Here is a 15,230-nt window from a genome sequence, read left to right as displayed (position 1 = left end):
GGTGGACTCCATCCTCATCATCATGCCTTGAGCAGCCTGCCACTGAGAACACCACGTGCTCAGCGAGCTCCCTCAGCCAACTCCCCAAATGACTGAAAAGTCATTCCCTGAGTGCTAACCAGCAGGTGGCTGTCCAAAACCATGAATGGAATCTCAGGAATTAACAGGAAGATACAAAATGTTCTTTAGGCCCCACCGGGAAAGTAAAACAGGAAGGGTAGATTCTTCTAGATTCCTCAGCAGGAAGAAGCTGCTCAAAGCTGACCTTTCTACTTCCTCCTTGCTTTGTTTTACCGTCATCTGTTTGTACAGTAAAAAAGAAGCAGTGGGGTGAATTTTTCAGAGTAAAACACTATGTTCTCTTTACAGAGATCCCAAATTTTTAACAAGATTTTCCCATCATCTGTCTCACTGGGTCATCCAAAGCCTGTCTGCTGGTTAATGATGTTATGTCGGTCAGTAGAGGAAATAAACAGGCTGCTGCCGGGCACCACGTACGCATGCACTGACTGGGCATCAGAACAAGGGCTCTACCTATGAGCCAAATCTCTCATTCCTGGAGAGAGCACACTAGAGCTGCATATACATTTGAAAACAGCAAGGGGCAGCATTTCCACATTCATATTTTGATGCTATTCTAATAAAAAAATTAATCAAATTTACCTTTTCATATGCTGTCTTAGATCAGGTGATCTCAACTTGCTTCCAGCTCTCCTCACTTTATATTATGCTACATTGGTCTCCAACCTTTTTTTTTTTTTTAAATGTGAAACAGGTTCTCATCATGTGGTCCAGACTAGCCTCAAATTCATGGCCTCCCCTAGGGTTGGAGTTACAGGTATGCACCATCACGTCTGGCTTACAAATATACTTTACTATTTATTTTGTGTGTGTGTGTGTGTGTGTGTGTGTGTGTGTGTGTGTGTGTGTGTTTGTGTGTGTGTGTGTGTGTGTGTGTGTGTGTGTGTGTGTCACAGTACATATGTAGAGACTGGATGACAAAGAGTTGGGTCTTTCCTTCTACCTTCACACTGGTGTGAGGATTGAATACAGGTTGATGACACATGCTAAAGCCTTTCCCTGGCTCTCCAGATACACTTTGTAGGACCAAAAAATGAGCACAAATCTACCTCAAACCTTATTTTAAATACTTTATTTACGCAGAGCAGAAGTGGTGCATGCCTTTAGGGGCCAGCACTCAGAGGAGGCGGAGGCAGGTGGGACTCTCTGAGTTCAAGGCCAGCCTGGTCTATAGAGCAAGTTCCAGAACAGCCTGGACTACACACAGAAGCCCTATCTCAAAACTATAGTGCTCCACACACACACGCCCAAATCCCCATGTTATCTAATATTCATACATGTACATAACATGTTTGGATCCAATCCACAACCCTGTACTCCCTTCTTTTCCCTGTGAATTTCATGTGTCAAATATCAGTTTTTAAGTTAACCAAGTAGGAATAATTTCACCTATTTTAGCCTCAGGTGCTATCTGTTTCTAAACTGGTTGTGAATATTACAGAAATTGGTAACAGTATCACTAGTAACAAGTTAGGTAATTTTGTGTGTGTGTGTGGGGGGAGGGTGGGGTCTCGGGCTCGTTGCCTAACAGCCAGCAGATAAAACTGAATGGCTCTCCTTGAACTGGCAGCCTTGCAGGATGCCCATCTGTGATCATCTCCTGGACACTCAAGAGACTCTGCTGGACTCTCCCAATCCTGAAGAGACGTGCTTTTCTCGAAAAACACTACTACACCCACTACGAAGCAGTGGGAGAGGCTGTGCTGGACGGTCTCCGCCTGCATAACTTCTAAGACTTTTATTCCACTTGGCTATGGGAGGGTTTGGCCCTTCTCCATTCTCCAAAGTCTGCATCAATCCCTGTGTTAAGCAGGCTTCTGGTGGGTGGAGGTCTCTAAGCAACATCAGCAATAAAATACTAATCCGCCACCAATCCTCCTTCTACTCCAGCCCAAAACATTAATTGTTTTGTACACTTTGACAAGGACAGTGTGCAAAGGCCTCATAAAAACCTAAAGTAAGAATCAGCTCTGGGTTTGTTACCCACACTCCAGTGTTTAAAGCAAAATGTCCTTAATGAAATTACATTACTCTAAATTCGGGGGTGGGGGTTATTCAAGTCCCTCTAGTCACCTTAGCTAGGGAACAGGTCACAAAAATAAAATGCACTCATGCTTTTATTTTTAAAAAAATGTATATGGAAAGAATAGTGTAATGACAAATGAGGCCTGTCAACTTGGCTCACTCTTTGTCAGTACGTCAGCACATTTGCTTCTTTTTTTTTCCCCCTGTGTCATGAGAATAAGTTTTATAATACCTCATTCCAAATTCCAAAATAAGAAGTTCTCTTCTATAATCATGCTCATAAAATCTACAACGACTCAACCAAAGCACACTTCATAGTCTCTATTCTGACCACTCACTCAATGGCCCCAGCAGCATCCTGGGTCCCTATCCCTGCTGCTCCAGGACCAACTCAGGGACCAGCGCAGAGGTGCCCTGGCCTGCTCACGCTCCTCACATCCTCTACTCTTCTTCCGTCTTGGTTTTCTTTTTCTGTGATATTCATACTTCTAAGTCTGTCTCCTTCCTAGATTTTCTCTGAATGCAGCAGTCTGCTTAAATTCAAATTAAATGCTGTTGGCAGAATAAACAGAGTGGCTGTGGTCTCCATCCCAGGCACCTGTGAGGAAGCCCTGGTGCCATTTGTCCGGCTACTGGTGTGACCATCTGGCCATGGAGATGTCTGCCAGCCTTCTCTACTAAGTATGTTATCTTTTCCCTTTATAATTAATACATGTGATTTTGGAAAACTGTATAAATATTACCGGCATTAACCTTCATCCAATAGTTTCAGCACTACCCATTGTGGATTACAATTTTTTAATTATTTCTGAAATGGCTACCAAATAATCATTTTCTATTTCTTTTTTATTAATTATTTTTCTTAAAGTGCCCCTCAACTTTTTCATTTTTTCTTTTCTTTTTTCTTTCACTCCCCCGCCCCCCGAGCCTCTCTGTGTAGCCTTGGCTGTCCTGGACTCACTTTGTAGACTAGGCTGGCCTTGAACTCATAGCGATCCACCTGCCTCTGCCTCCCGAGTGCTGGGATTAAAGGTGTGCACCACCACGCCCGGTTGCCCGGCTGCCCTTCAAGTTTAAAACGTTCCTTTTGATTTAGTACAATCAATCTGATACTGTCATGCTCAACCTGTGTCAAGCATAACCACTGAGAAACGAGGCTACAGCTCAGGGAGAAGGGCAAGTAACAGGCCTGGGCATTAGCCTCAGCACTGTGGAAGCAAGAAACAAAGCCTGATAAAACGAAACACAGCCAGAGAGTGAGTTCCTGGTCTTTTAGAGTGCTCACCGATGGCCTCTCACGTTCAGGCTGCTCCAAGACATTCCCCAGGATGACAGTGCCACTGCGCACCTTCCTGCATCCTGAGCCAGTAGATAAGGTTTCCTCTGAGGCTGCCTGGAATTCACTGGTAATGCCTTTCCTCTTCATGGTATATGACTCCTGCTATCTGTAAGGCTTTTCTTGCCTTCCCAGTGTCTCCTTTACCACTGAAACACTGGGCCTGCTCTAGGTATTCCTCACTGTGAATTCATACAACCATGAAAAAGCATCACCTCCAACAGACATATGGCCAAATGTCCTGCCTCTGCCCCCTAGTAGCTCTGAAATATTTGGCAGAGCCTCTGACAGCAGTTTCTGCCACTTAGTGTTTTGAGAATTAAATGAGAACAAAACATTTTGAACTATGGCTGACATTAAAAAAAAAAAGTTACACTTTGGTACCAAGCAAAATCTATCTCCCTCTCATCCAAATACCCACCGTATGACTAAGATGCATTTCTAAAATATTGTCAGTATACAATAACCCCCTTCTAAAACCTTTCATGGCTTCCTATAGCCCTGGAAATCCAAATTCATTAGAAGGGTTCAAGGCTCTTTAAAATCTTCCCATAGACTGCCTGTCTCACTTCTTCTCAGGCCACTGGGATCAGAGAACCCTAGCAGCTGTGTTGCACTCAACCTCAAGTTATTCTAAATTCCCTTGCATGGTCTCATTCTACCTACCTTATCTCTGATTCTGCTTGGTAGATTCCAACTTGTCTTTCCAACTTGTCCTTCTGAGCTTTGGCTCAGATGCACCTCGAGCAGCATGGCTGGCTGCTTTCCTGTGCTTCCATGGCAACCAGGACCCTCATATTCATACAGGAAGACATGAACAAGCCTGGGAGCAACTCTTGGATCACACAGGGCCCCAGCTCTGGAGGCCTAGGGAGTTGGGGTGGGCACGGATGGGACACTTCCTAGATATTTTTATGAGCTTAATGTTCAACATACCATCTACCCACCACAGGCTATCCAGAGATGTTTGCTCAGGGGGAAATAACTTATACTAATGAATTGAAATCACATCAGCAACTAGCATTTTCTTGCAGTTAGAGCAAGGGATGCCCTCTCCTCAGTGAAGACACCCTGGAAATGCTGAGGATCTATACCATAATGCAAAAGACACTTGCCAAATACAAGCCGCAACAGAGTAATAAAAGCATAAGACTTGGACTTTTGATAAAAATAACGATACATGACTAATGTATTGAAATATGAATTTTAAAATATTCCATTACTGTATACTTTCAGTGTGTTTATTATAAAATTTATTCATAATAAAACTAAGTTTTAAAAGAGAAAGGATCTAGTACATTGCTATCACTGCTGTTCCTAAAAACAAGAAAGAATAGCAACAGAGAGAAAAGACAAAAATATTTGGGGTGGGATATGTTACTGAAAATTATATGCAAGAAACAGAAAAAAAAATTGAAAACAAACAAGAAGGAAAAGTTTATTGACAATAAGAAATAGGAGTAGACAGAAGATTGGGCAAAATAAGCACCGGTTACTTAAGCTGCACACGATTTAACACTAAGACATCAAGTTCCTTTTGTAATGGAACTGGCTCTTTCTGAAGTCCTCAGAAGGCTGGCCGGGGCTAATCAGACTACCAAAGTGAGTCAGTGTGGAGGGGTTTTGTGACATACTCCAACTCCCACCTGAGAAAGGAGTATAACTGCCAGTCAGTAGAGTCTGCTGTCTTACAAGGTTGGACTTGGGCGAGGCAAGGGTTCGATGAGGCCAATGACTATGGAAAATCAGCAGCAAGTTCAATGAGCTGACAGCAGCAGAGACGACCCAACTGTGGAGGGTTTCCTACGGTTCTCCCACTCAACAATCAGCGTCAGATGCCATCCAAACACTATTATAATATAGTCCTTGTCTGATGGGGAACTGTTTGTTGGGGGAGGGGCTGAATAAAACTTCAAATGAAATTCATCTGCCAAGTGCCTTGATTGAGGTGTCATTCTGCTTTTTGAAATCTAAGGTCACCACAGAAACCACAACAGAACCAGCCTGTGGCTCAGGTTAATGCTTAGTCACCTCCAGATCAACCTGTGTAAAGGTTAGCATAGGAGTACTGTCTGCATACATCTGGGGAATTAACATGGGAGTACTGTCTGCATACATCTGGGGAGTTAAGCACAACAAGGCGCTTTCTTTTTTCTATGAGTTAAAAAGAGAAAATAAGACCACAAACTTACCTAAAAGCAAAGATGATTAACTGTTACTGTACTGTTTTGTTGTTTTTAGTAAATGCTAAACAGTTGTGACAAGAGATGGGAAGTTGGGCATCTACATATGCTCTTGGGGAAAAGCTATGGCAACATTGCCACAGGCTAGTCAAGGTATCAAATACTTCGCAGCTTCCAGTAGAAGCCTAGTACACATGGACCGCATGGGTACAGGAGAGTGCCTCTATTATTTGTAATCCAGGAAGTGAATACATCATTTCCCTTTCCATATTCCCAGTGACTCATCACTGTTGCAGTAATATCCGATGGGAGAGATGCTAACCCATCATCTCATGACTATTTCTGAAGCTCTTACATTCTTGTGAGAGCAACTTCCATCATGACTTGTAGACTCATCGCAACAACTTTCTTTCAAGCTGTCCATTTTGAACCTTGATGTTGAGACATTAGGTATATTAATATGGGAGTAAATGTGATGATGGAACCAGGTTTAATTTCCTCACTCAGCAGAGCTCTACTGTAAATCTCAACTGTCTTCCACTGAAGGTTAGTAATGAGTGAGAGCTTTAAGAGAACCTACCGATAAACAGGCCTAAAGAGACCTCAGATCATCAATATCCATTAAATAGTCTATGTCCTGTCTGCAGACTTATCATCTATATCATAGCTTCTGACACTGGCCCATAGTGGAGCATCCCCTTATCTGGCAGAACAATCACCGACTCAGGCTCAATCTGCCAGCTGAGGGGCCTTTCCAGCTTTTCTGCCTGGACTCAGACTGCTTTGTGTTCTCTCCATGAGGAATGACTGGCAAACATGCTAAAAGTGAACCTTATCACGTCTCCATAGACAACTTCCTGTTGAGAGACAGTATGGCGGAGAGAGGAACAAGTGAGCTGACACCCCAAGAAACAGATGAGTCAGCTTAGACTGAGAATGTGGGCGGCAGTTGAGGACCAAGGGTCTGAGCTCTACACTCCACTGGATTGAGGAGAAAGAGTCTGACAGACAGACAGAGCAAGTGTCATATAAAGGGTCTGGATCCTACTGAATGCAAACAGACCATCAAAAATGCCTTCATGACAAGGGAGATATTCTGTGAACTAATAACTATTCAAGCCACAGAATGGTTATTTCTGTTGACTACCAAGAGTATAATGCTTATATGACAAAATGCCCAGTTTTCTGATGCATGCTACATCTGTAGTGATATAAGGATTGGCAATGTCTGGTATTTGTTTTAGATTACTTCCAAAACAAAGAGGACAGCCAGATGAACCAAACGTAACAAGTTGTGATAACAAGTGATTCTGAGGATTACATGTAGTGTGTTTCCTTCCACTAGTCTCTCTACACTCAATACATTGAAAAATTCAAGACCAAAATAAAAAGTTGTGTTCCCCGGGCTACATGAAATCCTGCATCATCATCACCATCATAACAACAGCAACGACAACAACAACAATAATAAATAAAAGGAGGCTGGCAACATGGCTGAGTGGTTAAGGGCACATACTGTTCTTCCAGAGGACATGAATTCGATTCCCAGACCCCACATCAGGTGGCTTACAACTGGCTGTAACCCCAGCTCCAAGGGAATCTGACACATTCATGTTTGCATACCTCCCACACTTCCACATGCTATAATTAAAAGAGTAATTTTTAAGAAGCTGTCTTCTGAATTCTTTTTTCTTATCCTATGAAATGAATTGGACTGAGCTTTCCCTACGATCTGCTAAGGTATGCTAATACAGCTTCAACTGTTCATCTTTAAGACTCTGAATTTCAGCCAGGCAGTGGTGGTGCATGCCTTTCAATGCCAGCTCTCCCAGGCAGAGGAAAGCAGATTTCTGAGTTTGAGGCCAGTCTGGTCCATAGAGTGAGTTCCAGGACAGCCAGGGCTACACAGGGCCTTGAAAAACCAAAAAAGAAACAAGGAGAAAAAAAAGATTCTGAGTTTTAGAAGACTTCTATAGAATCATGCACTAGTTTGGATTCCCAGCCATCACATGGGTGACACATTTGAGTTAGTCTCTGTGCAGTGCCTGCTATCTCTGAGAGCTATTTTTAGCCATGGGTTGTGGTTAGGTATGCTGATGCTGAACCCGAAGAGCTGCCGAGAGATGCCGGCACAACACTAGAACTGGGATGGGGAAATGGCCCCAGATAGAGGGCTTACACACAGCTACCTACTTCTCTGCAGCAACTTTAGCACTACACAGATCCCTTTAAGAGCTGAATTGTTAAGAAAGAAAGAAAGAAAGAAGGAAAGAAAGAAAGAAAGGAAAAAAGAAAGAAAGGGAACTGAATTGTAGCTAGGTGTTGCTGGCAAACACCTTTAATCCTTTAATCCCAGCATTTAGGAGGCAGAGGCAGGCAGATCTCTATGAGTTCCAGGCCAGTCAGGTCTACAAAGCTAGTTCCAGGACAACCAGAATTACACAAAGAAACTCTCCCACAAACAAACAAACAAACAAACAAACAAATCAATCAAAAGAGTTGAATGGCACTCAGGCGTGTGCCACAATTGCCAGTTTACAGTACAGAACGTTCTGTTTCTCAACTAGACTTGCTGAACTCTCAATAATATGGTCGTTCCAGATATTAAATAAATAAATATCAATGAATGAATTCTATAATCTGGGTACTGCAAGTGGATTCTGGGATGCCTTCACAAAGGATGAAAACAGCACTTGAGGAAAGACTGCGGGGCAGCAGGAGAGAGTGCACAGAAGAAGGACTGCTGACAAAGTGTGATGCTTGGGGCATCTGTTCTCCACAGTTCAGGGAGCTGTGGACAGAGTCAGGAAAGCAACCAGCCTCCTCTGTGGGAATGGATGCTAAGTCTGGGAAGAGACAAAGTGTTGGCAGAAACTAAAAGGATCCAGAATTTCCTATCACAAGGACTCCATTAAAAAAAACCCAGAGTGGATGGTGCAGTCCCCTCTCCACAGCCTCTCTGAGATGATGCCAATTTGGCAGGAAGAGATATAGAAAGGGACTGGACCAAAGGCAACTGGCTATCTCAGTACATGTCTCAATGCAGATAAATGATCTTAAAGTAAAGCATTATATATATGTATATATAATAAAATATATAAAAATACAGTTTTATATATAGAAGTATGTATAAATATTAATTAAATATACCAAGTATTTACATATATTATATTTCTATATATAAATATTTTTATATATGTATATTTAATACATTAAAAAGTCAAGAAATCAAGGCAAGAGCTTAGCCTCTTTTCTTTCTTACTAAAGAGCTTTAATGTATTAAAGAAGTAAGCCTTTTCCTATTTGATGACATTCCAAAGGCTTTTTCAGTTAAAATCTCTTCCAACGTAATGGTTATTTAAATCTGGTGCAAAGGCAGAAACATTAAGCAAGGAATAAAGGGCAGGTTCAAAACCCAGGCTACAAAAAAGGTAACAGACGCACGGCCCCACACTTTTCTTGAGAGCACTGTCATATGAACTGGCAGAGAACTGCCAGGGGACAGAAGTGTGCCTGCCTGGCTTTGCGGAAAGCACTGAAGAGAAGACAGAAGGGAAAAAGCACCACGGGAAACAGCTTTCTTTCTCAGTGGAGGAGAACCCCCAGATCTGCAGCGAAGGAGAACTTATTTACCAGTCTGGCAGCAAGCAAAGAGCTCCACCCCCGTGTAAATCTTCCAGCACACTCACTAGCCACATTCCTTCTGAGTTGGGAGGGGTTGGCAAGGCTAGGGAATTCAAGGAGGGTGTGGCTGTCTGGCCCTATAGCTCAGGGACATTTCCCAGATGAAAATGAGTCTTAATAAACTGTCATCTTGGCCGTAGTCTCAAGTTCCCAGGGCAAGAGGAGAAACAAACAAAAGTGGGAAACGACAGGGAGGAGTAGTTTACCTTCGGAGAACAGTTGAAATGCATGCCAGGTACTGGGAGTGTAGTTACATACATTGTAATACACCGATACAGGTACAGCGTGCCAACTATGCAGAAAAATCTTCTGCTAATAATAGACCTAGAAAAAGGGAAAAACAGGGCAGATTCTCAGTCAAGAAATTCCGCAGGTTCATTTACTTAAAGTTTTCAATGACCCAACAAAATAAACCCCAAAATTTACTCAAGAGCTTGAAATCAGAACGGTAGGGTACCACTAGCAAAAGAGCTAGACGGGGCATTCTAGATTAATTTTCTTTGTGCTTTATAAAAAACAGAAACAAAACAAAACAAGCCATTAACTGGCCAAAAGGCATCACACCTATCTACACTGCTACAAATTCAGTGTTATGAGCCATAAATCTGAGCTGCCATTCACTCGATGGACAAGCAGAACGCATTTGGAGTGTTCAGAGCCCATATGGTACCCGTAGTAAATGTTCGGTGTCTCTTTGTCCAAAAAGCAGAGGTGCTAAGAATGACATCAGGATGACAACTGTGAAAGTTCCTAGTGTTTACGGAGTCAGACATTAAACAACTAGAGTTTATGCAACAGAAATGGAGTCACTGAGGCAACATGAGGTCAAGAAAAGAACTGGGGAAGACAGAGCCCAACCCCCACATGGCTCCTCATTACTTTGCTGCCTTGGAGACTACGTCTTCCGTTCTCCTTTTCCCAGTACGTAAAACAAGGACAGCAGCTCTAGAAATACAATCTGGAAAGCTCTCACATACAGGAGGCACAAACAGCTACAAAGCAGGAAGAAGAACAAGAACCACTAGTTTCTAATGATTGGGATGACTGCATGTATATTCCAAGCCCCACAAATTCTCCCAGCATCAAATTCCATCTGTTTCTTGGAATTAAGCTTATTACCGTAGTCCTATTATATATCCTTAAATATGACCTTTCACTCCCTCTCTGTTTCCTGTTCTGCCAGAGTCACATCCTGTGGCTCTTTTCCCTCAGGCTTGGGAAGTTCAAATTGTTCATCCCCTTAGGGAGGTGCGAGTTAAGGAAAAAGGAAAATTTACAAATACTGGGCATGTTTTCAGAACAGTGAACACATGTGGTCATTCAACCATTGTGCTTGTGTATAGTTTTGCTCATGATGGGTCTGCTGATTGAGTGTGGAGGTCAAAGGAGAAGGTTTCACTTGTCATTGCTATTTTAGTAAGAGGAATTAAAATAAGTAAGAGGGATTAAAATAAATAGACACAAAAATAACTTTCTACTACTCTAGCAGCATACTGCTAGCACCCACACGGTCCACACAAGTCCCTCCAGGATTAGTGAAGACTGGTGGATATTTTGTCTCCTTAGCTGTATTTCTGTAGCTGGTGCAGAACTGTCAGAGCAGTGTTGGCTTTAACTGTTTCTCTTAGTCGCCTGTTCATGTTTCTCCCAATGGTAAGAATTTTTTTCTATAGACAGCTGTCCTGGAGAGCTACATGCCACTGGCTTCAGGTCTAAATATGAAAACCACAATCCAAGTGAAAACTACAGTCTACAGATGTCAGGAATGCCACAAAGGGAGATGCCCATGTGCATGACCTGTGCAAACTACTGTGATGTTAAAAAGGAGAGTATGTATGTTTCAAAGGACTGTACTCCCAGGCATTCCTTTCTCCAATTCAAGAATTCTGCACACGTAAGACTTCTTTGTCAAAGGTTTTAAAATACATGATGTATCTTAAAAAAAAAAAAAAAAAAAAAAAAAAAAAAGAGCTGTCGAGCCCAGTCCAGCATTTATATCTACAAAACAAGTCCTGGACCTAAGGTGCAAGAATCATCGTGGAGGAGGGAGTAAGATTTTAAGAGGCAGAGACAGGATCAGGGAATTTGCTGTGAGCTGATGTCTCCTAAGAGTGCCAGAGGTCATCCTCACCTACATGACTGTCTAAACACGATCTAGACAAGGATGACGCCGATAGATACAAAAAAGTGGACGGGAAAGACCATGAAGCCACAACCCTACAGGAAGAGCTACTGGCAGCTAAGGAATGCTGGGAGCGGGAGAGAGAGTCTCCATCTGCAGCAAGCACACCACTTGGTTATCCAGCATCAAATGGTCAGTCTGAGAGCATTCACACAAGGAACATTAACAGACCAAGCAGGTTGTATTTATGTATTTTGGAATACATAACAATTAATGACAAGAGAGGCCATGGGTTTGATGGAAAACAAAGGGGGAGTATATGAAAGGAACTGGAGGGAGAGAGGGAAGGAAGAAATGATGTACTTTATATTACAGTCTCAAAACTAATTTTTCAAAAGAATCATAAAAGGAATGTTCATGGGATACTACTATATAGTTAGCAAATTTCAACAGGAAGTTAGATGCTGGATATAATTCTCCAAATCTCAGGTATTTGTGAGATGCCCAGAAATATGTCTTTCATGTTAAAAATCCCATGTTGCAACTACTCATACCCTAAGGTAATTATCATGTCACAGACTATATCGGCCAACAGGTAAGTACTGTTCCCCTATTATTTTGCATATCAGGCTCATTACTACTTTCCCCCTGAGAACGCTGTACTTATCAACTTTGCTTATGATAAAATATGAGTACAAGTATTAATATTTTATATAAAACTACAAAAATATACAATAGTATATATATACACAATCTATACTTGCTGAAAAAGCATGTTATATCCAGTGCAAGTGACTTACAAAGCCGTGTTGAGGCAGGAGTTTGGGTGTAGGCAGTTGAGTTCAGGGCCTTGAGTACAGGCAAGTGCTCTTACCACTGAGCCATGGCCCCAGGTCCCTACTGAACTTTTTAACAGCCCTAACTTAAAAAGGAAACAAGACTTAGAATCTGATTATGTGACTGAACAATCAGTCTGAACACAGCAGCATTATGTGTCTCTGGCATTTAATACAAAGGGTTACAAAGCTAAAGGAAAAATGGCCAAAGAAATAAGTAGATTGTAGAGTTTAATTGATACTGGGAAGAGATGTCTCTTTCCAGGAATCCATAGCATGGAGACAATCCAACTCTTGGCCTAGAGTAGATTTGGGCTGCAACAGAAAAACATTTTTGGTACTCTCCATTTTCCTCCCCAAACAGGGTTTCATGTATCCCAGGCTGGTCTCAAACTCCCTATGTAGCTAAGAGTGGCTTTCAACTCCTGACCCTCTTTTCTCCATCTCCAGAGTGCCAAGATCATAGGCAAGTGCAAGCGCACCCACTGGTGCTTAACTCAAAACTAAATTGCTGTATTTCACAACCTCTTAAAGATGAACAGATTTAAAGAAATTATAGATAGTGACTGTTCTGATACCCAGATTAATACTGTTGTGTAATCTTTCCGTTTGTTTCTTACCCATTTCCCAGACAAAGACTTTATTACCTACCTCCTTCTGGAAGCTCTTGGCTTTTAGAAACAAATACATCTGTACACAAAGCAATGAATGAGGCATCACTATCACAACTAAGAGGTAACAAACAAGGGAGATGACATGCAACATGCTACAGAATCAGAAGGAGCCACTGTGGGTTGTGCTCAAAGCTCCTGTGCAAGTCAGGTCGCTGCTCAGTCATTCAAGCATGCAATCCATGGGGAAGCATTGCTGGGCCACAGCACTGCCACCTATGTACTAGCTAGCTTTACCTTTAGCAAAGACTTCTATAAACGTCCTATAAAATTTGCTTCTTCATCAAAAAGGGAGGATAAGAGCACTACCTTCCTTCTTAGTGTCTCAGGGAAATGGGCTAGCAGTAAGCGCAAAGGCGAGGGAACAGCACTGAGAATGGGCATCTCAATGCTTATTTTAACTTATCGTTCTTTATTATAAGAGATTTAAAACTTGCTTATAGAAAAGTGGGGAATTTTGCCAAGTTTCCCCTTCGTGCCTCCAAGCTTTGTACCATTTACTTTGTTTCACTTATTGTCATTTTATATGTGTGAGTACCTGCATGCATACATATGCACCACATACATATGCAAACATATGCACCACATGTGAGCCTCCTGCACATGGAGGGCTTGAGAGGCCCTGTCAGATGTCTGGAACCAAAATTACGGCTGGTTGTGAGGCGCCTGCTGTGGGTCCTGAGGGCCGAGCTCAGGTCGTCTGCAGGAGCAGCCTGTGGTCTTCACCACTGAGCCATTTCTCCAACCCCATTTATTTCTTATGCCAGCAATGCATGGCTATGGCTCCTATTTCACAGACGGCAAAACTGAAGAACAGTTACTTAAGACAAAAGAATACTTAACATTGTGTGAGAAATCCCATTTTGAGTACCCACAGGTGACTTGAGATTATTTTATACTTTAGCTAGATTTTAACAGCTACTTAATCCAATTTTTCCATTTCCTGTTTTGTGCAATAGTTCCTATGTACTAGACTTTAAAACATTCTCTATGTGCTGGATGTTCGCACTTGACACACAAACTGGAGACGGCTGAACAGTGTGACTCTTAATGGAGAAAATGACTCAATAAGGTCTGGCTGCAAGGTATTTTCCTAATTAGTTATCCAGCCCTATGGTGGGTGGTGCCATCCCTGGGCTCATGATCCTGGGTTCTGTAAGAAAGCGGGCTGAGCAAAGCTATGAGGAGCGAGCCAGTTAGCAGTACCCCCTCCACAGCTTCTGCAGCAGCTGCTGACCCCAGATTGCTGTCCTGCTTGAGTTCCTGTCCTGACTTCCTCCAAAGGACTACAACGTGGAAGTATAAGCTGAATAAAATCTTTCCTCTTCAACTTGGTCTTTTGTTATGGTGTTTCATCACAGCACTAGAAACCCTAAGACAATTATAACCACAGCAATTACTAAACACTGAGAAATCGCATAGTTGCATAAAGTGTGTCATGTCTTGTTTATGCTCAATTATTCTTATGCCTTCTCTTACTTAGCCTTCCACTTCGTCCAAATTGTCAGTGACTTTTTTTGAAGTATCAATCTGTCCTTAGTGTAATTTGTTTCTCTCTATGGCCTCAGTATTTGTGAGTCTCTCAAAGTCATGCTAAAATCTGATCACCAGTGATGACATCTGAGGTCCAAGCCCTCAGGAATGAGGTAAGTGTCTATTTAAAAGATCAAAGAGAGCTAGCTTGCATTCTTCTGCCATGTGAGGAGGGCACGGCTACAAAGAGTAACCAGAGACTCGGGAAAGAATGATCAGCCTTGGACTCCTGAGCCTCCAAAATGAAGAAATAAACTGTCACTGAGAAGAACTCAGCTTCTGGTATTCACTTACACAACAGCCTCAACAAGGCTGCCCTAAAACCTACTCAGGATCACCTTCTTTGAAACCAGAAGTGGCTGTCAATTTTATTATTTACATCCTTCACTGAGAACACGAAACCCTAGATCTTCCTAGCCTCTGTCCACCCTTGCTCACCTCTGCCCCATCCCCACCCTTCTGAAACTCTCTAGACTTCCACTTTATCACCCAAAGCTCTTTGACTACTACCTGCAAAGTCCCTCCTACTGGAGGTAGGACTTCTGTGCCAGTGACCATCTCTGCCTGGACTGTCTGAATTCTACCTTCTAGAACATATCTGCCCTTTAACCTGCCATAGACATCCAGTCGAGAGCTGACCTCCTCTAAGAAGACCCCGTTTCTTTTTGTCCCCATCTCTCTCACTTTCTTTGCAGTATTAACAACCCGAGCACACCCCAGTGAAAGGAAAATAAATTGTGTGTTTAAAGCTGGTAAGCT

At 42.4% G+C, this 15,230-nt stretch overlaps 1 protein-coding gene across 5 annotated transcripts in view; it reads right to left on the bottom strand.

The window, feature by feature from the left end:
- Positions 1–15,230, bottom strand: part of SGMS1 (sphingomyelin synthase 1) — a 263,266-nt gene that overhangs the window by 9,796 nt on the left and 238,240 nt on the right. For all 5 annotated transcript variants that reach the window (XM_084772244.1, XM_084772246.1, XM_084772245.1 and 2 more), the window contains one exon: positions 9,516–9,633. In XM_084772244.1, coding sequence (XP_084628370.1) covers positions 9,516–9,633 — 118 coding nt within the window. The remainder of the gene's footprint in view (positions 1–9,515; positions 9,634–15,230) is intronic.

Source organism: Acomys minous, assembly GCF_964271855.1.
Source record: "Acomys minous genome assembly, chromosome: 2".
Classification (NCBI taxonomy): domain Eukaryota; kingdom Metazoa; phylum Chordata; class Mammalia; order Rodentia; family Muridae; genus Acomys; species Acomys minous.
The sequence above is the reverse complement of the archived record's forward strand: the minus strand, read 5'-3'. Positions and strand labels throughout refer to the sequence as shown.